A 25,839-nucleotide genomic window follows, 5' to 3' on the forward strand; every position below is an offset into this window, starting at 1 on the left:
CAGTGTCATATTGTCCAAGTAGTACTTCAGAGGGTGTAGTAACACAGTCTGTTCCAGCTCTGCTTTAAGACAGACAGAGGGTTTTTAAGTAATCAACAGAGGTTGGAACACCTGTACAAATTGTTGGCTTCAACCTCCAAGGCTTGATTTACTTTGTTTGCTGCATAAAATCTGTAGATTGTAATCTATAAGTTGTTCCCTGAAGAAGGTCCATTTGTAATATTCTGAAATTTCCTTTTTTCAGTTTTTGCTAACCTGAACTTCAAATTTAAACCTTGATATCAGTTTACTGCTTACCTTTTCACTATTTTAGGTAATTCTTTGAATGTCAAACGATTAAATTTGAATAAGAACTGGAACAAGGGATGTTTTCTAAAACTTTTGACCAGTAGTCTATTCACTGTTCACATTGATTATTTCTGTATATTAGCTGATACAGTCTTGGGTTGAAAAGTAATAAACACGGTCCATAGGTGCTACATGGTGATGTCTTACAGTAGACAAGACTTTTTTTTTCCAACTTTAATTTTTTATGTTTTGTCTCTATTCAATTAGAGTTTCTGAAATTATGAGATAATTTGCTTTTTCTTGCCATTGTACATCATGCTGTTAATAGGATGCGTGTAATTGTGTTTCCACGTTCTACACTGTGTGCACAATTTTTAGGCAAGTGAGTATTTTGACCATATCATTTTTATGCATATATTCCAACTCCAATCTGTATTAACTTGAATGCTTATTAGATTTAAGAATATTAGGTGATGTGTATTTGGGTAATGAGGGAGGGTGTGGCCTGAGTACATCACACCCTATATCAAGGTGTGCATAATAATTAGGGCTCATTTATACTTCATGCTCAGAATGCGTACATGCATGCATTATGGCTGCCACGTGCTCCCAGTGTTTATTTGACACATCCTTTAAGCAGGTCCTCAGAAATTAACCTGATGCGTGCATGAGTTGCAGTCCCAGCAAAAAGTGTTGGGGCGGGGGGTGTGAGGGGGGCAGAGTGTGATAAAAGTTGGAATGTGACATCACAGTCTCTGTTTACTATCTACGTGACAGAAAGCCGCTTTGAGGATCCCATGGGATTGATATACTTTTATATTCAAGCGTCACATATTACCCATTGTGATAACACAATACATTTTAAAAGTCTCACATACCATCCTCTGTGCCTTTTTTTTTTTTTTCCCCCCCAGAATGTATAGTGCTGTATTTGTGCCACAGAGAAAAAAAAATGAAGGGCACAGTGAAAAGGTATACTTTGTGAATAAAGTGGAAATTTCGGCTCATAGTTTACTTTTTCATTAAAATAGACTGTCGTAAACGTCATGTTAGAACCGACCCAGTTGTTAATCGCTCATAGTTTACTTTTTCATTAAAATAGACTGTCGTAAACGTCATGTTAGAACCGACCCAGTTGTTAATCACTATGTGCTTCTGGGGCTTCCTCATGACCTGACAGCAGCAACTGCCACACACAGAACACATTAAATGTATGATATTCCAACTCTCTGCACATTTAGAATCCTTAGATTTATACTTCATATCAAGTTCATGATGAAATGCGTTAAACTATGTATGTTACATTTTACAAATGAATCATTAATTTAGCTTAAATAATGAATACTGTTAAAAATTTACACACATGGGGTGACACGGTGGCGAAGGGGTAGCACTGCTGTCTCGCAAGGGGAATCATGTTGCTGGTGTTCCCTGCCTGGAGTTTGCAAGTTTTTTTTGGTGGGTTTCCACAGTGTGTTCCGGTTTCCTTCCAAAGATATGCAAATTTGGGGATTTGGTTATACTAAAATGACACTAGTGTATGTGAGTGCTTGTTTTCACCTTGCAATGAGCTGATGCAGCATCCAGTGATTGTTTCTGCCTCATGCCCAGTACTAGCTGGAATGGGCACATCCCTGGATTGATGGATGTAATCATTAAACGTCATTTTCAGAGATATTGTGGCAAGGTGTCCTCAGAATTTAATGGATGTTTCAGGCAATTCACAACACAATGATGCTGATCGTTTTCTTACCGTGATGATATCTTGCACTGTCACCTGATGAAATCTTCCAGATTTACACAAAGTATGCTCGCAAGTATAAATGGTACAATGCTTGTGTAGCACTAGCATCCGCTGGAGCATGTGTCGCATCACGTGAAGTATAAACCTGGCCTTAGGCAGTTTGTTTTCCTCTGGCAAAATGGGCCAAAAAAAAAAGATTTAACTGACTCTGAAAAGTCAAAAATTGTAAAAAGCCTTTCAGAGGCATGCAGCACTTTTGAAATTGCTAAGATAATGGGGCGTGTTCACAGAACCATCAAACGTTTTAATGCAAATAGTCAACAGGGTCACAAGAAACTTGTTGAGGAAGGAAAAAAAAGACACAAGTTAACTGCCAAATATTTGAGAAGAATCAAACGTGAAGCTACTAGGAAACCATTATCCCCCAATGCTGTCATATTCCAGAACTGCAACTCGCCTAGATTGCCCGGAAGTACAAGGTGTTTAGTGCTCAGAGACATGACCAAGGTAAGGAAGGCTAAAACCCGACCCCCACTGAACAAGACACATACTTTAACACGTAAAGACTGGGCAAAGAAATATTAGAAGACAGATGTTTCAAAGGTTTTATGGACTGATGAGATAAGCATGAGTCTTGATGAACCAGATGGATGGGCCCGTGGCTGGATCAGTAATGGGCACAGAGCTCCACTTCGACTCAGATGCCCGGGAGGTGGAGGTGGGGTACTGGTATGGGCTGGTAGCTAGTTGGACCTTTTCAGGTTGAAGATGGACTTAATCAACTCCCAAAGCTACTGCAACTTTTTAGAAGACACTTTCTTCAAGCAGTGGTACAGGAAAAAGTCTGCATCTTTCAAGAAGACCATAAATTATTTGCAAAACAGTGCTCCATCGCTTGCATTGAAGTACTCCACTGCATGGTTAGCCAGTAAAGTCCTTTAAGATGATAGAATAATGACATGGCCCCCTTCCTCACCTGACCTAAAGCCCTTCTTAAACGGGAGATTTACGGGGAAGGAAAACGGTACACCTCTCTGAATAGTGTCTGGGAGTCTGTGGTTGCTGCTGCAGAAAAAGTTGATCTTCAAAAGATCAAGAAACTGACAAGACTCCATCATTGGAAGGTTTATGACTGTTATTGAAAAGAAGGGTGGCTATTGGTAACTGTTTTTTTTTTTGGAAATGTCATGTTTATTTGTGGGTGCCTCGCAGTTAGGAAACCCAGGTTCGCTTCCCGGGTCTCCAGCGTGGAGTTTGCATGTTCTCCCTGTGTCTGCGTGGGTTTCTTCCGGGTACTCCGGTTTCCTCCCACAGTCCAAAGACATGCAGGTTAGGTGCATTGGCGATCCTAAATTCTCCCTAGTGTGTGCTTGGTGTGTGGGTGGGTGTGTGTTTGCCCTGTGGTGGGCTGGTGCCCTGTCTGGGGGTTGTTTCCTGCCTTGCACCCTCTGTAGTTCGGATATAGCGGGTTGGATAATGGATGGATGGATGAATGTTTATTTGTAAATTTTGAGTTGTTTGTTTATTATTCTCACTTTTAACAGATGAAAAGAAACAAGTGAGATGGGAAATTTTTCGTTTTTCCTTTAGTTCCGTAATAATTCTGCACACAAATGGTTGCCTAATAATTGCACACATACATATTCCCCTGAGAATTTTCACACTCATATTTCCTTTGTAAAACATTCAGGTTTATTAAAATTTTGGATTGACTGATAGCACTGTATTTTGTTCAATATTAAAATGAATCCTCAAAAATACAACTTGCCTAATAATTGTGCACACTGTGTATTGATACTTGAAAGTTTCTTCAGAGCATTACAAGTTTTAATCTTTCCATTATCCATATACCTATACAGGGTCACAAAGAGCTGGAGCCTATCCTGGCAGCAGCTAGCGCAAGGCAGTCCATTGTAGTCTGGATACCAATGCATTGTAGGATATAATCGCACTTAGGCCACACTTGAGCTAACTAAATTCAGAACAAAAAGTCAGTCACCAATTTATCTCACAAACATCCTGGGGATGTGGAGGAAAGAATATTAAGCAGAGAAAACATAATGAAAGTTGGATAACATCTCACAGATATTATTTTGGCTATAAACTGAAACTGGGTACTAGTGGGGTGAGCTAGTGTTCTTTAGTATTAGCATACATTTAAATGAAAATTTATCTGAATAATAATACAATTCAGACTAGAGTTTTGTTTATTCTATTGTTTTATCAAGCGTACTTTTTTTTTAAAACAAATAGACACATTATTGAAAAATTTTATTTTTTCAGTGGTGTTTACCCCATTGATTATATTCAAATACTGACTATTAGTCATGAACTGTGACACTGGTGCAAATGACACTGAAGAGCACCTATTTCAGTGTTATTCCCTTGTGCCATCTCTTGAAAGCAAGATAAAAAAATTTAAAGAAAATTCGTAACACACACCGATGCTTACTACATTCCATTACAATTTAGCAAACTAATTTTATAATTTCTGCATTACCACAAAAGAAAAATTGGAAATAATAGCTTGCTTAAATAAGACAGGAGTCAAGTTAAAAGGAGATATTGATCGGAGTAAACACCTGTAGTTGTGGTTGTCCACAGAATTGAATTTGAGAAGCACTGATTTTGGTCATTTCTTACAAATTAAGACATAAGAGCATAAGCCTAAAGTAGCTGCTCCTCTTTATCTTTCAGTGTTGTTTGCATCTGTGTGAGCACAGCTTGTCAGTAGTTGTAAGAATGTGGATTCAGTTGTGAGAAAAAAAATCAACAAAAGTGAATTTAAAAGAAAATGGTAAAGGAAGTGTGTAAGGCTATGAGAAAAAAACCTGAAATTTCTGTTGAATGTAAATTGTACTAGTGCACATTTCTGAAAGCAAACGACAAGAAGAAAAAGGCTAGCTAATGAAACAACTAGATGAATTAGTCGTAACAGTGAAAAATTGGTTTGTAAAACTGGTTGGAATAAAAGGATTCAGCCACAGTAGTACCCAAGGACTGAACCTGAGAACTGTGGTCTTAGACACTTGGTAAACTTTGAGACTTTCCCCTACTCTAAAGACAAGTGAGGCCAGTAGAAGGCAGTTTATGATAAAGAAAAACCTTTAACTTGTATTATTTGCAGGGCTGGCTAAATTAAGAAAGCTTTTTGAAACAGACTATGTCTAATTATGTTGTGTTGTCTGTTCAACAGAATGTACAGTATTTGTTTTTTGCTAAAGTTCTTATTTAAGAGCTTTGCTATTTTTTCTTAATTTTCAGTATGTTAGATTCACTACTGATTCTAAGGGTTCAAATAATATATGCACATTTCTTTACTGTCAATATTGATGAAAAATGATGATGCACAATTATCTTTTATAGGAGACAAATGGCCCCAATGACAGCTATGCTGCAATAGCACGAGTGGACCAGCTTAGGCAGGAACCAGAGAGCCTGCGAAAATGGAGGGAGGAACAGAAAACTAGGTTGGAAGAACTTGGTATGTTAAGTTGTTTTGTTATGGGAGTAAATTTTTTTTTCCGTATATTCTAGTTACTCTTTATCTATACTTTTTTTATATGTCATTCAGACTTGCACAAGTGATCAAAATTAGAGAACAAAGTACATTATTCTAATTTACAAAGTCGCTGCTTATCAGAATCCAGTGTTATTTCCATTTGAATTGAAGACACATATTGTAATCATATTTCAGTGGTGAAAACTATCCCATATCACAAAATATAAAAGATTTAAACAAGAAAATAGAAGATCAGGGAACAAATTGTTCTAGGTAATTGCTACTTCTGATGTTGCAAGCAACACCAACACCAACCAATTTGTCAACCTTATTAGGCATCTGGGAAGATGTTGAGCCTCTCTAGGGTAACTGAAATGTTGCAATATTAGTTTGTTCAGATGAAGGCTGATGAGACGACCCTCTCAGCCGTTGGAAAAGAAGTTGGTTGTTCCAAGAGTATAATTTCTAGAATTTTGAAGCTGTATAAAGAATCAACGTCATTCAAGTCCTGAAAAAAGGCCCATCGCCCATGTAAGATGAGTGCACAATAAAGAGGATAATACAGAGATTACTCAATGTGGGGACTGTTTCAGCCCTGCAACTGGAATTGCTCCCTACTTTTGTGCTGAACAGGGCAAGAATTTATTTCGATATACAGTGCCACTTATTCAGAGACTGAAGGCCCACTCCACAGTGACAAAGCCTTTCATCAGCAAGAAGAATTAAAAAAAAAAAACAACAAAAAAAAACAAAAAACTAGACTGGCCTTTGCTGCAAAGCATGTTGTGTGGACTGCGGAGAACTGGTGCAATGTTAATTTCAGTGTTGAAAGTAAGATTCATTTAGTTGGTTCAGGTGGAAAACATGTTCTGCATTAAATTGGAGAAAGACTGAACCCAAAGTGAGTGCAAAAGTCGGTAAAGTTTGGAGGAGTAAGCATCATGGTATGTATGCAAGATACTCTCTGTAGCAGGTGTCACACCTCATACAGCTAAATGGAAAGGTGAATGCTAATGTGAATCAGAACCAACATGTGGTTCCATCTGTGCTAGCATTACCCAATCAGCCAGTCATTTTTATGCATGACAGTATCCCTTGCCACACTGCAAAACAGGTAAAATAATTAGAAGCAGAATAGCACAGTGATGAATTGGCCAGCCAAAAGTCTAGATCTGAATCCAATTAAGAATCTCTGCAAGATAATTGGTGACTAAGTTACGGCAAACAAACTCGCCCCGTTATTGAATTGTGGAAGAAGGTGGAAGGTAAATGGAGCATAAATCAAGCCAGAGCAATGCACAAAACTGGATATGTCTGGTGGGCGCAGATGTGCCAAAGTCATTGAATGCAAGGGCCTCTACACTTCCCATTCAATTTTGATAGCTGTAATCGTCCATAAACATTGACAAAGTTAATTTTCAAGCTTCTTTTTGCAATACCATTGTAGTAGTTCTCTAATCTTGATCACTGTACTTTTCTAAAATTAGTAGCTTTTGTTGAATTTGTTTTTGCCTTGGTTATTTTTTTTAAATATTCTAATAGAATGTTCTAGTAATTGCACATACAACAACTATGACTAAGTTTTGAGCAGTGATGTTGCCAATATTTGAAAGAAACAATTTCTCATAAATATGTTCTCTAATTTTGATCAATAGTGTATCTATATAATGTATACATTCCTAAATAGTAAAATCAAGTCACTTTTATGGAGTTTAGAAATGTTTGCTGTTTCTAAAATGTAAATTTTAACCTTTGACACAATTACAGTAGACAAGCTACTGATGGGTATATGACTAGGTTTTGCAACAGTTATATAGTATGCCACTTTGGTGGAATTTATTCATGTTTCGCATTTTAAATAATTATACAATGTATATCCAGCTGTTCTAATTATTTTCAGAATCTGTGTAAATGGATGTGGCATTGGTCCTTCTTTCAAAATCAACACTTACTTAGAGACATCAGTGGAGAAAATTTAAATTAATCTCATCCAAAAATAAGAGAAAATAAATGAAACAAAAACCCTCTCTGCTGTATATGTACCTAACTCAAGACTTGCCTAGCATGTTTTCTTTTTGCACAAAGTCATTTATACCCCTTTTAATGGGCTATTGTTCTTCGTCTCTCAACTTTATGCCTGTACACTGATGAAAGGTGTCTGTTTACATAACTCTTCCTAAGGTATACTTCTAGAAAACGCTGTAGTTGTGTTCTAGATTCAGAACCCTTTGATACCCCAATATTTGGATGCCCAGGAATCCTAATACATATTGAATAAGAGCTGAATATTTTCAAAAGTGTATTTCTTAATAAATAACTCTCTCTTTTTTTTTTTTCTTTCTCCTTTTTCTTACCTTGAAGACCATGCATCAAAAGCAGCAGAGCTAGAGTGGAGAGAAAAGGCCAAGAAGGAGCTAGAAGAATGGCACTTGCGCCAAAATGAACAAATGGAGAAGAACAAAGTCAATAACCGGTAAGATAAAAAAAAAAGCCATCAGCTTAGTAAGAGTTAATGCTGTTGGCCTTGCAGACTATTTAAAAAATTCTGTTAAGCCTGAAGGATGTTCTCTGTCCTATTAAACTGTGCTCTTTATTGCTTTCAGAAAATTTTTAAATTGAGAGTGTGTTCTGTTTACTACTTTTATTTTGAGTATATAAATAAAAAAACATTTTGGAGTATGTTTTTTGCCATTGTGTAGTTCTATAATTCATCATAATCACTCACTATCTTATGACTCTAACTGCCAAGTAAGGAAATAGTTTAACTGCACAGTAGGTATCCTAGGTGGCTATCAAAGCAGTTTACAGAAGAGATTTAGGAAGTGCATCTAATTCATCCCTCCAATTTAAGGATCCATTTCACCTATTGCATGTGTCCATTTGTAGAGGTAGAACATCACATTTTAAGATAACATTATTCAGTCTTTGGTATTTTAAACCCCCTTATTCAATTAAGTGTGTTCATGTGTATTTTATTCATTCATTCTTATATGTTTAGTACATTAACTAGATCACTATTAAATAATAGAGTGTGGAGAGTCTCTTTGCAACGACAGTAAATCTAAAGACTTGTGGTGAAGTGTCTACAACAAATTCAAGTGAAAATAGCAAGGGATCAGTGCCAAGAATGAAGTTCTTACTTTTCTGCATTAAGATATTCAGTATAAAGAGATGGTCCAACTCATATAATGGTTGGCCCCCAGCCCAGTACTATTATCTGATGTGGTAGCTTGGAAACTCCAGTTTTATCTGGTGTTGACTTTTTACAGATTGATTAGATATGGTTTTAAATGTATCCAGTAATAGAGCAGGTTGCAGTTACAGTAAACTAGCATGTACTGACTGTCCATCTGGACAAACAGCTGTGATCACAATTTATAGGGTTTATAATCTGGGGCTTTTACTTGGGAATATTAGCCAAAAATATAGTAAAAGCTGGTTATAATCTTCAACTCTATGCTTTGTGCATAACATTTTTTCCAACTTGGCTGGCACCCAACAAGGTGCTGCTGAATCTGCTCAGTATATTTAACGTGGATGTTGCATCCAATCGGGAGCAATTTAAAGGATACCTTCTGCATGTCTGTCTTTTGTTTTTTCACAATCATGGAATACATTCATTTGCCCTGGAAGTTTGTATTTTTGAAAAGCTGTATTTATAAATGTAAAAAAAAAAAAAAATTGTTCTGGTTTAAAAGTACTGATCACGGGGAAGCAAAAGCCTTAAATGCTAACAATATATCAAATTGAAGCCAAAAAATACAAAGTATCCATCCATTTTCTAACCCGCTGAATGCAAATACAGGGTCACGGGAGTCTGCCGGAGCCAATCCCAGCCAACACAGGGCACAAGGCAGGAACCAATCCTGGGCAGGGTGCCAACCCACCGCAGGACACACACAAACACCAAGCACACACTAGGGCAAATTTAGAATCGCCAGTCCATCTAACCTGCATGTCTTTGGATTGTGGGAGGAAACCGGAGTGCCCGGAGGAAACCCACGCAGACACGGGGAGAACATGCAAACTCCATGCAGGGAGGACCCGGGAAGCAAACCCGGGTCTCCTAACTGCGAGGCAGCAGCGCTACCACTGCGCCACCATGCCGCCCACTACAAAGTATTGTGATCACAATTAGTTTGGAAAAGTATGTTGATAAAAATACAGTACAATGTGTATCTTGTGAAATTGCAACATTTAATAAACATCTGCCTACCCTGTTCACCTCATTCATTATGTACAAAAGTGACAATCTTCCACACTTGAGATACTGATGCAAAGTTTTTTCAGTATATACTAAGGAATTGCACTATAATATATTATAATGGGTATAAAAGCAATCACTTTTAGGTGTCTTGGGTGTTAACATTTTCGTAACAGTTTAAATGGAAAGCAATATTGTACTGAACAGCTACAGATGTGTTTTACTTCTAAATTATTTGCAGTATATTTTAATTATATGTACCAGTGACATTGGCAACACAGCATTAAAATTCACACAAATTTGGGTATAATATACACCAAGACTTTAAAAGAGAAGCATTCCATGTTTTTTTAATATAGACTTATTAGACAATGTACAGTATATGTGTGTTATTTATAATAATCAAACATACTGCTGTGACATTAAAACAGATTGACACATTCATTTGTAAATAAATCTTCATATGTATAAAATGTAAATGTGTTCTGAGAATTTTCAGAGAAGGGAGACAAGAAGTTTTGAGGTAAGGTTGTTATACTCGCTAATCAAAGCACCAAAGAGTGGTAACATGTTTCATATTGATTAGGACATGCAAGTAAAGATTTCACTATACTCGGTATAATGCTAGATTGTACATTGTTTGCTATTGGCTCCAAGGTGTTTTCTATATCTGCCCATCCATGTGACTGTGTGAATGGAGAAGAGAGCACAAATGCTTCCCTTGAGAAAGAAGGGACAAGAATCTGCCATACAAATAAGTTATTTACTACTTTGTTTTCTTGTCTTAAACATATTTTGTAAATGCAGAAGGCTTGTTTTTCAAAACTGCAAGCGGGTGTATTTGGCCTGTTTTAAGGCTTTTGCATTGCACTTCTTCTATCATCTATCCCTTTGGTCACAATTGTAAGCCACGATAATCAATTATTACATCAATTATTACAGTATCACTTAAAAGGGCAAATTTCTGGGTGTGTGCAGCATGATTATGAAAAAAAATAACCGAGACTTCAAAAATAATGAAGTTATCCTTTAAGTATAATCATACATACATTTGTTTCCTGCTGCTGCATCAGTTTCTTTCTTATAGTAATTTTTAATTTCATGGTTTTATGGAGAAATTACATATTGAATATTCATTTTCAGTGAGGGCCTTATTCAACCTATTGTTATATCTTAAGGTACACTAAACTAAGACCAGTACTTCATCTAGGTTTTATAGTGTATTGTCATTTATTATCATGAGTAAAGGCTTAACAAAGGGTTTAAGTTTGGCATAAGTAAAATCTGTTATCTTTACCCCATGGTTTTTATCCTCTCTGTGTTTAAACATGTTCTGATTCCTGTTTTTGGTAGGGATTTAAAGAAACAACAAATACAACGCAAAATGGGAGAAAAATAAGTTTGCTTACAAAACTGAATTACAAGAAAAGCTTTGTTTAAAAACAATCGGTTAGTTGGGTGTTAGCAATAGAGACTAGTAAAGTTAAAAATCCGGAGAGTTTCCAAGGTGCAACTTCTTTGGCCAGTTGGCCGAATTCACCATATAACTGTGACTTTCTTGGACTTAGACTTTGGTTTTCTCTTTTAAATCAACTCTGGATCATCAGATTTGCTTTGCACAGGAATTCTGTTGCTTAGAACTTTTGTATTCCTTTTCTCCACTGCCAACTGTTCATATGTCCATTATAATATTAATTGACCTGCATGGTCATTTATGTCAAACTGAAGTCATTTTAATGTGTGTAACCTTAATTATGTTTGTGTATTTAAATGATTTGTGGCTGAAATATTTTTGGTATTGCATTGTTGCTACAAACATGTACAAGCACTTCAAGCCTGTACTCATTGAAGGGTACTATACAAAAATAAATTGAAATAAAACAAAATCTCATCACAGTAAAGAACTAATTTGAATTGCTACGTTTGAACCAGTCTGGACACATGGTATGGCCCTAGTGTGTTGAACAGGAAAGACTATTAACTCTTTCAGTCTTAATCCTTCGCTTATTATTAGCCACCTTCAGAAGCATTTTTGGGAAATCCAGAAATCAGCTTTGTAATTACATGTACTTTAAGACCATAGATTTGAATTTTTTTTTTTTTTTTTATTATTAGCCTAAAATGCCATCAACATTAAATAGATCTTACAATGTCTAAGGAGAGCCCTTTTTAGAGGCATGTCTTTTTATGCATTGCTGTTGATATTCTGAGACAAAGGTATGTGGTAACCACATTCTTGTGCTCAAGCTAGAGGGTACATACAAAAAGGCTGCTTTTCTCCAAACTGGGGGAATATCATCAAGTTAATATAGCAAGATCTATAGAGTTGTATACGCAGCATGCCACAGCTACAGTATTTCATTGTTGCGGTCTCCGAACAGTATGTACAAGTTATTTCACCTAGTCTAGGAAAGGCTTTTATTCAGAACTGTAGTAATTTAAACTTAAATATCTACTTTTTTGCATCAAGTACAGAAGTGTTGAAGAAGATATGTATTACTAATGATCGTTTCTTTGTGTTTTTCAGCAGAACAACCCAAACTCTTGCACGGTATCTGTTAATATATCTTATTACTCTGTTTGCACTAACTTATTTTTTCCCTTTTGCTATGTCAAGTATATTTGATCCTAATACTTGCTTGCTGTGATGATGCCTTTATGTGGTTTTGTCTTTTGACCCTTGCTTTTCTTTCTCTTTCTCTTCCAACCTATCTCTCGCATGCTCACTAGGATTGCTGATAAGGCTTTCTACGAGCAGCCCAACGCTGATGTGATAGGCTATGTGTATGTTTTCCTACCTCTTCTTTGTTTCTGCTTCTGTTTTATAGTTCTAGGGTGTTTTTGTTTTACTTTTTTTATGTACATTAGCAATCCTCCTGTATAAGGAAACTAGCTAAGTAAAGGAGGAGCACAACAAATATGGACTGCACCATATAGCATTCTTTGTCAGATATATAAGAATTAAGGCACGATTGCCTCTAGAATGACCATGATATTGAAATTTAGCCTTATTTCAATAGTTGAATTTGATCTCATTATGTTTTTATATTGGTTATGATACCCTTGTCCAACAGTTCTGTACCCTTTTCTTTAGAAAAAGTGTTATTTATCTTATGTAGAACTGCATAGCACAATGATTCAAATGCTTTTGAATTACTCCATACTGCAGGTTGGATTCTCAATTTTGTTTTCTAATTTCTGACTGATACAGTGCAGTATTCAAAATATATTTCAGAAAAAGAGGGAACATTTGTAGAACTTATTTTATGTTCTACCATTCTTCCAATGAAATCTTTACAGCAGAAAACTAAGCAACAATCTCCTCCACTCCCAAAAACACACATTTCTTCCATTGAAGCTTTTGCTGGGCAGCTGACCTGTTATGTGTAGACTGCAAAAAAAAATGGAGTGAGGTTGCACCGGTAATCTTGGTGATTTATTTTTGTTCAGACTGTTAACTACTAGGCCAAGCTGCCTCTATTGTAGTGTACAATTTCTGTTGCTCGGTGGAATAGATCTGTCAGGGGCAGGAACACCTGATGCTGGCAGGTCAAATGTTTTTAATTTAAATATACAAAGCAGGCTTTGGGGAAGTGAGTAATTAAATTAAATAAACGACACAGATGCAGTTGTATTTTAAAGCATTGAACTTGTCTTTGTAAATATCAACTTTCTAAAATGATAATTTCACATTGCAAAACAATTCCCTGTCATTTTTACTTGCTGTGTGGATAAAATTAAAATGGCACAAGTTGTCCTCTTGTTTATGAAAACAGTTCATTATTTAACATACCCTGTTGAATGCTATGACAAACATTTTAACATAAACACAAACAGTATTATTATTATTATTGGTACACAAAACCTTAAGAATATCACAAGGATATTTACATTAAATAGTGTTTCAGAAATTCTGTCTGGCTTACCTCAGAGAACAGACAATACACATTTTTTTGTCCATGTAGATATATAATATATATATTATATAGATATATAATATGTCCAATATTATACTTCACTGAATACAGGAGCAGAGCACTGTGACAAGTTCACAAATAGGTACATGTTTAATCTTTTCAAATTACGAATTACATAATGGCTATTTGAAAACACACATTTTTAGCATTTGCAAGCAAGCAAGCATGAATATAATCAAGGCAATAATTATGTTACTGTAGAAAAAGTAACTATACACATACACAAAAAATGATCTGTTACTTATACACCCCCATGGTACAGCACATCCCTCCTCTTTCTTTCCAAAACCCCCGACAAATAAACCAGTAATACCCTTGTTGTTCATGCTAGCAAGGATCTCGCCGGGCTATACCTTAGACCAGCCGAAACAACACTCACAGTCCTTTTCCACATGTCCACCCGGCCCTCTCCAGAGTTCCTGCTGCTCATCCAACCATTCATTAACCTTCTCCCTCCTGTACAGATGAACCCAGGTTCATCTAATGGTGGTATATTTCCGTTACATCCGGCACTTTCTCTCTTTTTTCTTTTAATCAGTGCTGCCCTCCCTTATTTATGGGTCTCGCTGGCCCTCCGAGTCAAGTGGTCTATCCAAAGCAGTTCATGGCTTGAAAAGCCCTGAAACTGAATTTCTGTATTATTATAAAACAATGAAAGGTACAAATGGACACTGACAGCAAATATATCCGACAACCACTACGCACCTTTGGCAATGATTATGGCCTTGTATCTTCTTGGAAATAATGCAACCAGCTGTGCGCTCCTGAATATGTGGATTATCTGTCATTCTTCTCTGTATATCTTCTCAGACTCTGTCATAATGGGTGTTGACTGTTTGTCGTGTTGAGGTCTCACCAGTTGAGTTCAAGTTCAGATTGTGCCTTGGTGACTCGAACACTCCTAGTGTTGTCCTTAAGCCACTCCTGTTGGAATGTGAATCTTCAGCCCAGTCTGAGATCCAGACTGCTCTGGAGTAGGTTTTCCACTTATGATATCCATGTAGTTTGCTCCATTTAGCGTTCCCTTAACCCTGTCTACTCTCCCAGTTCCTCCCTCTGAAAAACAACCCCACAGTATGATGCTGCCACCACAATGTCTCACTGCAGAAATGGCATTACACAGGTGATGATGAGCATTGCCTGGTTTCATCAGACCAGAGAATCTTGTTTCTCACAGTCTGGGAGTTCTGTAGGTGTCTTTTTGTAAACTGCAAGTCGGCTTTCATGTGAGGAAACTGTACAAAGTATAATAAAGCCCAGATCAGTGGAGTGCTGCATCTATGGTTGTATGTCTGGAAGTTTTTTTTTTTTCTGGGTGTTTTTTCCACTCACCAAGCTTGCTCAGAGTGGTTATCTTGGGTTACTGTAGCCTTTCTGACTGTTCAGTCAGTCTGGCCATTCACCTCTGACCTTTGTCATCAACAAGGTGTTTCCATCTGCAGAACTGCCACTTACTGGATGTCTCTTTGTTTTTTGCACCATTATGAGTCTGTTGTGCTAGACAGAAATGCTCCAACCAGCCTGTCTGACACCATCTACCATGCTGTAATCAAAACCACTGATATTACATTTTCCCTCATTCTGGATGTGAACAAAAACTGAGGCTCCTGACCAGTATCTACATGATTTTCTATATTGTGCTGCTGCCACATGATTGACTGACTTAGATAATTGAATGTATAAGCAGGTGTAAAGGTGTTCCTAATAATTTTTTTCAGTGAGTGTGTAATATAAACATACACACATCATATGTAAATATATCCTGAAATCTTTTAGGTAAGGAAAACGGAGGTTTTGAGATAAGGTAGTTTTTCTCACAAATCGTGGCACTGCAGAGTTTTAACATGTTGCCTATTGATTAGCAACATTATCTACACATGATAGTTTTTCCTGTATAAACATATACAGTCCAGCTCCATTGACACCAGCCATTTAGTTCTATGTCAGACACAAAGTGTACAGGTCATTGAATTTAAGGCTCTTTGGGAATTATATAGGTCACCGATACTTCAACTGATGGTACAGAGTAGCACAATCCAGTCTTCTGTTTCGGTGACTGTAAAGCCAGGTCAATGTAAAGAAATGTTTCTCATCCAATGCTTCACATTTTACAACGGTTGCATTCTGTCGCCTAAGTGATAGGCAACACTGCACAATATGCTTTCCCTTTTCCAAGTGAGCTTGCTTCACCAGGAGGCACTCTCTTTCATGCTCATTTCATCAATCTGTGGTTTGCAATTTTTGCTTGTGGCTTATTAATGAATTTAAAAAGGCAAAACTGGGATGCGGGACCTAAAGTTTAAAAAACACAGGTAAGGAAGGAGGTGTGGGCCAAATACATAAAAATCAGCCACGTCCAACAACGCCAATTAAAACTATCCATAAAAGGCCCTCCAAGAGTTAGAAAACATATGATGAGAAAGACTTATTACTTACTTTATAAAGTATTATCTCATTGTTTTCCTATGACCCTCAGCCCCAAGTACAAATCACCTGAACTCCGTTAACTGTAAATCCATGCATGACTGTATAAATCTTTCATAAGATCTATTGATTATGCCTGCTGGTCACATGGATCATGCCATGAGATCTCTTTTAATACGCTGGCATTCCGACTGGTATGCCATTCTGATGCATATGCTTGTGCTTCAAATCTGAATCCTCTAATGAGGTAGAAGAAACCTGAAACGTTGCATGGAAGAACTTTGCAACTGATTTTAGCTAAAATGCTATACATACTAAAATACTGTGCCTCAGGCCTGCCACTTCTTAAGCAAAAAAGGTCTCCCATTGTATAGCCTTATTTAATCTGATCTGTGAATTGTGCTGTACAAAAGAGCTGAAATGAGAGTCCAAATCGTAGGTGAAGGTTAAGTAGGTTAAATTTGATTACATTGTTACGTGATCTAGCCTCATTTAAACAAAGTTTTAGTCAATTGTATTTAGTTACATTTTGGGATATTTGAGTACTTGTTACAGTACTATATTTTAACATATAAATTAAACGTAAACTGAAAATGAATGAAGTTTTGGTAGTGGACTGGTACCCAAATGAGGAGTTCTTCTCTTGCACCAAATCTTACTGGGGAAGGTTCCCTACAACAGGACTGAGCAGGGGTATTAAGCTACTTAAAGGTAGTCTTGAGGGGACATGTTTGCTTACTCAAATACAATACAGAACATAAAGATGATTGGCTGGAAGTTTCATTCTTTTCTGGAATCTGGATTGGTTTTTTTTTTTGTTCTTGACTTTCAACATACTGCAAGTTTCACAAGTCCATGCTTGTACCTTCCTCCTGAGCCCTGCCAGCAGTATATTTTTGCACAAAACCATTTTTTCATGCCTGGAGCTTGTGCTTGTATTTATTTCATCATAGCCTATAAATGTAGAATTCCCAAATGGCTGCAGGAGTAATCATCCATTTTGTAAAGTGTCATGCATGATATGTATATAGTGGTGCTACAGCCTTGATTTCATTTGCACTGTAAATTACGTGATAATAATTCTGAGTATTATAACTTTTAATGTGACATGAATTTGGAATTAAAATCTTTTTATTAAAACAGCAAGAAGATATTATTAAAGAGCAAAGGTTATGGGTTTTCATGAAGGCTAAAAAGGAGTGAAAAAATCTGCCCAGCTTGGGGATGAAGGATGTTTGTTGCACCGGTTCTGTGATCCTCTCTTTCTGTCCCAAAACCTATGCAATTAAAACTTCACTTTTATAACTATGACTCTTCTGTCCATCCCAGTCAAGTCAAGGCTATATTTAGACTTATTAAAGATTCCTGTGTGGGAATTTTGTTTTTCTTTAAATTTAGTATAATTAACATCGGGGGGTCTTGTGTGGCTGCTTTATTCACAAGACTTAAATTTAAATTGGTACATGTACAGTAAGTAGTAGTAGTAATAATAATATTATGTAAAAAATATTTAGAAAATATTTTTACCTTTTATATATTCTCACAAGAACAGTCCTTTGTAAAATAACTAACTTTAATATTAGCTTAATATAATTTCATGTTTTTACTCCAGAAAAGGCTGAAATTTGTTGCATTATGCTCTTCAAGTTGATAGACTGGGACAAGTGGAAAAGCATTTGCTTTGTGCAAACCACATGACTAAAAACAGAATTCTGAAAGAATTCTCTGTGCTGAAGATATTTTTGTGCATGCCAACTTTAATTTGGATTGCACCCATGTCTTCCCTGGAGCCCGAGTTTAGGTAGATGCCCTTAATTTTTATGGTACAAAGGTTATTTGATATTCAGTTTTCTGGAAACCTGATATGTACATCTAAATTGTACCTGAGTCTAATTTTTTTGGTTTTAACTTCAGCCAAAAATACCATTGGAGTTTTAGGCAAAAAAAAAAACAAAAAAACTGGTCCTCTATGATTAAGTGAGTTTGTGATCTGTGATGCAGCGTTGGTACCAAATGTGTACCAGATGCTGCTGGGACAAGCACTTGCTGTTTATGATCCTGAACTGGGTAAGTTGTTTAGTCAATGGGGAGAAATACGTACTTGTTTACATATAGAGACTTGTGTTAACTGCAGACGTCAAATGTTTGTATAACCGTGATCAGATGTCTCTCATCTGTGTAGACTTCCTTCCTGACTTCACTGAAGTAGCATATCTCTTTCTGGCACTGGTTGGTTGACACAGAAGAATTTCAAGCTGGAGGTCACATTCGTCATAAGGATTATAGAAAAATAAATGCTGGGTCCTATTCATTTAAATAAAAAAAAAATAAATACAGTAATCCCTCCTCGATCGCGGGGGTTGCGTTCCAGAAACCCCGTGATAGGTGAAAATCCGCAAAGTAGAAACCATATGTTTGTTTGGTTATTTTTATATATTTTAAGCCCTTATAAACTCTCCCACACTGTTTATAAATATTCCCTGCACAGTTATACAGCATAATCCATTTGTATTCTCTTAGATATTAGGTAAGATTCATTGAAATTATGTATGTAAACACACTGTTTATATACAGTAAAATCTAAATATTATTTTAAAGATATCGAGTGTCTCCGATATCACATATGTTACAGCCATTACGATAGACAGGCCACCAGCAATAAATACGTACAATGCAAGAAAAATTGTATACAGTAAATGTGTGTACAGTGACACTAAATGTAGTACACGTACTAAGTACTGTAAGTAGAAAACTAATTATGGTTACTCACCAAAAATGACACAATGACTTGTCCGATAACAATGAGTTTAATTTTACTGCACAACAAAGGAGAGCGTTACAGCCCTTCTAAAGGAGCCACTTCAGGTAACTGTGTAGCACCCCCGTTATTCGTCTTCAATCCAAATCCCTAAAGCAGATTCCATCCAGACTAGTGCCTTATTACATCCACTTACAACTCGTTTTGCACCCTGGTTAAAAGGACACTGCGGCCGTAGATCTTATATTCCTTTCCTACTTTTTAAATAAAAAGAATCATAGCCTCATTGATGCTGTAATGGCGTCCTAGTGTGGTGTAGCTTTTCTCTTCCTTCAACAAATCCAAAACGTTTACCTTTTCGGCAATCGTTAACATCTTCCATTGGCGCTTCGGCACAGACCCTGAAGCAGTAGCAGGAGCAGATCGTTTTGGACCCTCAATGAAGGGCTTGACTATGCACAAAGATAAACACAAAAGAGCACAAAAGTTGACTCTCTACACAGCGAAACACGTTGATGCTGAATGAGCGAGACAAGACTTCCTGGTTAACACCGCATTCAGCACACAGGAACTTAACTGCGTGCTCTGATTGGTTAGCTTCTCAGCCATCCGCCAATAGCGTCCCTTGTATGAAATCAACTGGGCAAACCAACTGAGGAAGCATGTATAGTAAGTAAAAAGACCCATTGTCCGCAGAACACGCGTAGCAGCGAAATATCCGCATTATATATTTAGTTATGCTTACATATAAAATCCGCAATTGAGTGAAGCCGCGAAAGTCGAAGCACGATATAGCGAGGGATTACTGTAATTGAATTAGTCATGTAGCTTACTCATCTGCATTGCTTAAATGTTACTTTGTGTGTACATGTTGCTTGGACAATTGTGCGCTGTTGATACTTGCTGAAACTGTGAATATTTTTCTGGGGGCACCCCTTATGTCAAATTAGTGAGAAAGTTGTGACAATGCCGGTCCGCTACAGACTCACACCACCAACATGGGAGTCAGTGGAACCAACACCATTGATAGTTATTACCGGGATGAGCTGACAAATGAGGACAATTCACTGATTAAAAACCAATCAAAACAAAAGTAAAACCAACAAGTGTCAATAGTGCAGTGTTCAAAAAGTACATAAATAAATTGATAAAATCCAATGAAAATTGTGGATTAAAAAAATTAGATGTGCAGGCTTCTCTGTTCTTTCTCTGCTTTGTAAGTCTCTGTGCTGATATGATATTTGGAGACCATGTTCAAGCCAGTTGCATTTTTTATTTTTCATTCAGGTGTATCAGTGCTAGAAATTGATGCCAGCTGAAGCTAGGAATGGTATTCCAGTCCACCGTGGACACATACTTGAACAGTTTAGATTTGTCACTCAGCCTAACTGCATGTTTTTGGAATGTGATGTGGGTACCAAAACTGAGCACAGAATGTACTCATGCAGGAATCGAGGAGGTCCAGGCTCCTTGAGGTGGCAGTTTTACCCTTTCTATATCCTTGGTATCTGCAAAAATGAATTTGATCTTTGAAATTTCCAGTTGCTTTTAAGACAAAAGCAATTATATACATAATAAGGATAACATCTTGGATAACATAAAAAAAAAATTGTATCTTATTAAAACCACAGTAAATTTGCACCAGATTTTAAAAGAAGTTGAAGTATTTGAACAGGTCAACAGAGGTATGTGTGTAGCCCTGTGTTGGGATTTTAAACTGCCTTCAGTCTTTAAATAAGGGTGTGATTGTTTTGTGTGCCACCCTCAAGTTATTCAGTTATAGTCCTTAACCTGACTGCGGCCAGACCCTGTAATCAAACGAGTGCTTTCCAATTTTGACTTGCTTTAGTTCTTGGTACTCTTGTATAACATACGCACACATGGAAAAATGTTCATTTATATTAGTAAAATTTAAAAAACAGGTTTCTACATTTAACTATTCTGTCACTGCCTTCAAATATCCATGTAGAGGCAAAATTCTCGTGGTATTGGTGCTTTCCACATTTCGGCTGATGCCCATGTTTAGGCTGTAATGAGAGGATTCAGGGTCTGGCAGAGTCTGTTTGCAGTGTGCATGCAGAGTGAATCTGTCCCGTTGTGCCCCGTCGTTGTTTGAATATTCTGTAAAGTTTGCTGAAACATCTGGTGCGTACCATGAGTCCTTCTTGTATTAACTCATGACTTTTTCTTTTGCTTCTTTTTGCAGGGCCTCAGAGGAAGCTTTCATGAAGGAGTGTGATGAGGACACTCCAGGCTCAGAGTGGGAGAGGGTTGCACGGCTCTGTGACTTCAACCCAAAAACCAACAAGCAATCCAAAGACGTGTCACGCATGCGCTCTGTGCTTATATCCCTCAAACAGACTCCCCTGGTCCGTTAATTCAAATTTTGACAGGAGTGAGTAGATTTTGAGGGCTTTTGCCCCCAAAATGGCTTCCTCCAGATAACGGTAGTAGCTACAAAACTGCCGTGTCTTTGTTGCCTGGACCAAGGGTAGTACCAAATATGTTGCAAGTGGTTCTTCTCTTACCATCTTCACCATGCAGGAACACTCTTGTCTTTTTCCCAATTTCTTTTTCAACAATATTATTTTTACTAATATTTGTTTTTTAAGCTGTTGATTGTTTGGTTTTCATTTTGCATTAGCCCTATTTAATATATAAATTCTTAATAGAGGGCCATGTTTGATGTGAATATCCAAACCTGACATGTGGATATTCTTGCTTTTGCTGCATTTTTTTTTCTTGTTGTGCTAGATAGATGTACAGGAGCCAAAATGTTTCTTCAGTGGATTTTGTATTCTGCCTTTCCACTAAGATGATAGAGGCTCATGTCTTTCATCAAATGAAGGTGCCATTTTCTTGCAGCGTTTCATCTATCTTAGCAAATGCTGCTTCTAAAAATGCCTTTTAACATTGTGTTTTAGTAGCTCCACAGTGCTTATTTGTTCACTCTGAAGGCTCAGATGCCTTTTCTGCCAAACAGACAATCTCAGAAGTTCTACAATCACGGCCAATGATTACCTTCCTAAAGCAAATGAACCAGTGACATTTAAATTTATTTAAGAGGGGGAAAAAAACACAAAATGTTTTGTCTGTTACATTCACAGGTGCCATAAGCAGCTGTAGAGATCATCTTTAGCAATGAAATGCCTTTAGGCAGGGCCTCATTAAATCTCCAAGTGCAGTTTGGGACTACTTCTACATGGCTGCTTCTTCTTTAGGGGAAGGAGGAGTCAAGTTGCATGTCTTATGGTGAAAATGTTTATTGCGGAGAATTGTTTACAACTTATAGGAAGAGAAAGTGTTTTCATAGTGCAGTCTGCATTACTGTTGCTTTACATTTAGTGGCATGTGTCAAAATAATCATCAGAGTGGCACAAATTCATGGCCATTGATATCTCCTTTCAGTTTGGTTTAGTTGGATTTCTCAAGGGTGTGCATCACCCCATGACAGGCATGAAGTGAAACAGTATTTTTGGGACAGATTCTGTGTTCAATTCAGTTTCAATGAAGAATGGTTAAATTCTAATTTTCAATCAAAGCAGAAGAACTCCATCTTGTGTACAAAGGAGGTTTTCAGTCTGTGTGACCAAACAGGCAGGTTAAAGTTTCCATATAGTTCATAAACTGTTACTGACTTTTTCTGGGAGATTTCCAGAATTAATAACCGTTGCTGTTCACATGTTATAACATTTTTGTTAATAAATCGAAGACAAAATAATTTGGGAAATTGTTGCCTTCAATGATAAAGGTCCAAGTTGTCTATTTTATGCAAAAATTGACTTAAGTGGTGTAATAATATCAGCAAGGCAGTTTTGATCCTCTTTAGGTTTTAAGTCCCTATCATCCATCCACATTTACAGTAAAGTTAATCAATATAGCATTTAGCAAACGGAAATCCCTGTTGTGAACTGAGCTCTGCCATCTACTCCATTGTACGTGGCCACTGTGGCTTTCACCTTTCTGTGCTTTTAGAAGTAGTTCTTGGGTGATCTGTCTTGGTAAGGAACGTTCTCATGGATTTTAGTCTTAGTTAACCAACGGTTTTAAAGTGCTATTAAAATAATGAAACGAGAAACTGCATTTAGGTGTATTTCTGCTACATTTTAAACGATTTTCACTGCCACACAATTTTTGCATATCTAATAACAGCTAAATTTGTGAAGATGAGAAGGTCTGCTGTATACTTTTTCGCAAAAATTAGCCTTTAGGTTTATCTTCTTTAATTTAGCTACTCTTTCATTCAGACTCCTCTTTTTTTATCATGACTCTCTAAAATCTTAATTTTTATAAATTCCTTTAGATCAATCTTGGCAGCATGTTCATAAAAAAGATATTCATCCTGTGCCTTCTTATGGACCTATGAGTACTGAAGTCTGGGAGAAATTGTATCTAGTTGGCGTGTCCCACTGAACACTGATATTATGCCTGCCTGTAAGGGAGCTTTAGTAAAAGACCATCCTGACCAGGCCCTGAAATCACAGAGCCGCCTCTTCTAAACACAAGCGGACATTTAAAAGTGGGTCTTTGGGTCACTTTTGTGAGAGCTGCTGCTGTATGGCAGCCTTTCCAGTCAATGTGCACTTTTGATCTTATCCTAACCACCATTTTTTTTTTTTTTTTAATTATTATTATTATTTTTTCTTTCCTGAGTTAATTTAGCTAATTCTTCAGATTTATTAGAGTAGTGGCAGTCCGGTTTAATATACATAAAGGTTCGTATTATGTGGCTGCCATGTCCAGAGGGCTAAGCCATGGCCAACATGTTGAAAAGTAAATCATTTAGCAAGACTGCTATTTTAGATCAGAGTAGGCAACACAATCTACTTGGCTTTTAACAGATGGAAAGGTTAATTATCTCAGTCGGCTTGAGGAAAATTTACACTACAGGCTCTGAAATTGTTCAGTGTATTTCTGTCAGTCTATGGTTGTCAATGCTCAGATTCTGAAGTTTTTTTTTTTTTTTTTGCACTTCCGCCATGCTGGTCCCCCTGTCTGTCCCCTTATGAGCCGCGTTTTTGCACCATGCTGCTGTTACTTTGCATTTGCCACCTGTTCTTGAACAAGAACACCTCTGCTAATATTCAGATTTTGTGTTTTTTTTTTTTCTTTAAACCCACCCCCCCCTTACTCTTTTTTGTTGGTGCTTATGTATTTGTGCATGACTGCATTTGGTGTCACTGAAAATCAAGCATCACTTTTGGAGATGAGATAGCTGTGCAAAATAATCAAAACTGTTACTCCACATGGTTACATAAATAAAAATCAGTTATCTAGAAATTATTTCTGTTTGGTCCATATTTTACCCACTAGGTGGTGCAATAACATTTCAGTTGCATTATTCTAGGATTCATAATCAAAGCAACAGGTTTTATGTTCTTGTGTAATCCTTAGTTTTTTAGTTCTAAATTATCTCTCACCTAGTGTAGCAAAATGCCTGTTTAATAAAGGGGGCTTAATGGTACAATGGCAAGTTTGTTTGCTTCAGTTGCAAGTTACATTTACAACACTCTGTTCAGTGAGTATGTCTTACATGTTACCTTTTCCATTGGACATTCAAGCCCTTGTATCCCCGTTTCTATGTGTGTCTTGTTGCATTCCTTCATTGGACATTCAAGACCCTGGATGGCTAAATCGATAAATGTATATTGTGCAAATATTTATTGATATTGATAGCAGTGAGCAGAAAAGACCCCCAAAGGTGCTTCTTAGTACACTATAGTTGAATGAGCTTGTGGCTAAAAGTGCTCAAAGAGAGCACTTCCTGGAGGGGATTTTTCATGATGGCATCTAATTTTGCCACCATCCTCTTTTTCCACAACAGTTTCCATTGTGTCCAGGGGTCATTCTGTAATGGAGTACTAGTACGTTTGTTCGGGTGTTGTGATTTTGCTTCTTTTGAACGCAGGTTGCCACCCCTGGGAGACTGTGGCACTGAACAACACGCTGGCTACTGTAGACTGATAGAACATTTCCAGCAGCTTGCTGCACACATCAAAAGACCACAGTCTCCTTAACAACTATAGTTCTGTTTTGGCCCTTCTTGTAAAGAGCCATTGTGTTGTCAGACCAGTCCAGATTGTATTTCATGTGAACTCCCAGGTAATTGTATCTCTACCCCACTTTCACGTCCTCACACTTAAAGGTGACTGCTCTCACAGTTTCCTTGATATGCCTGAAGTCCACCACCAGCTCTTTTGCCTTGCTGATATGGATATTTCAGGTTGTTGTTCCTGCACCACAAAACGAAGCCCTTCATTCTTCCTGTACTCTGACTCGTCTCCATTTTTAATGCAGCCTATGATGGAGAACACTTCTAAGAATTTCTGTAGATGGCAAGTAAGTGCTAGTATTGTCCTGGAAATCTATTGTGTAGAGCAGGGGTGGCAAACTCCATGCGTGGAGTGCCGCAGTGGCTACAGGTTTTCATTCTAACCCTTTTCCTAGTCAGTGACCAGTTTTCACTGCTAATTAACTTTTTCCCCCATCACTTTAATAGCCCTGTTAGTGAAATGATTCCTTTCTTCATTAAATGACAGCCAAGCAGAAATGAGACGTGAAACGAGCTAACAGATGACCAGCTAAACTGGGGCTTCAGACTCCAACCAATTTCACACCAATCACTTTGTTAATGAGAAGCCAATTCTTGAAGTTAGTTAAACCCGTTATTTAATTCTTTTCCTGTTCTTTCTAAGACCCACATCAAAATGTTTTGGTGACCTGAGAGATCAACCTTACCAAGACCATCACCTCTCTTTAATTTCAGATATTGTGTAATGGGCACAGGGGAGCTGGTCAAGTGATGGCTTGTTTTGTGTCTCATTATTGTTTTGCTGCTGATTAAAGAAAAAGAACAACTATGGGGCCTGAGTCAAGTTAATTTAAAAAGTAATCAACAGCAAAAACTGGTCACTAAGAAGATGTTAAGAATGAAAACCTGCA

At 37.2% G+C, this 25,839-nt stretch overlaps 1 protein-coding gene across 3 annotated transcripts in view; it reads left to right on the forward strand.

The window, feature by feature from the left end:
• cltb (clathrin, light chain B) overlaps positions 1-24,177 on the forward strand; it is a 45,159-nt gene extending 20,982 nt beyond the window's left edge. Inside the window, exons 3-6 of one of the 3 annotated variants that reach the window (XM_039773927.1) lie at positions 5,399-5,516; positions 7,896-8,007; positions 12,469-12,522; positions 21,104-24,177. In XM_039773927.1, the coding sequence (XP_039629861.1) occupies positions 5,399-5,516; positions 7,896-8,007; positions 12,469-12,522; positions 21,104-21,275 (456 nt within the window). In that variant the 3' untranslated portion in view covers positions 21,276-24,177. Of the gene's footprint in view, positions 1-5,398; positions 5,517-7,895; positions 8,008-12,265; positions 12,290-12,468; positions 12,523-21,103 lie in introns of all 3 variants that reach the window. The other 2 variants (XM_039773928.1, XM_039773929.1) reach the window with 2 other exon arrangements.
• The last annotated feature ends 1,662 nt before the right edge of the window (positions 24,178-25,839 follow it).

Source organism: Polypterus senegalus, chromosome 13 (genome assembly GCF_016835505.1).
Source record: "Polypterus senegalus isolate Bchr_013 chromosome 13, ASM1683550v1, whole genome shotgun sequence".
In the NCBI taxonomy this organism is placed as follows: Eukaryota; Metazoa; Chordata; class Cladistia; order Polypteriformes; family Polypteridae; genus Polypterus; species Polypterus senegalus.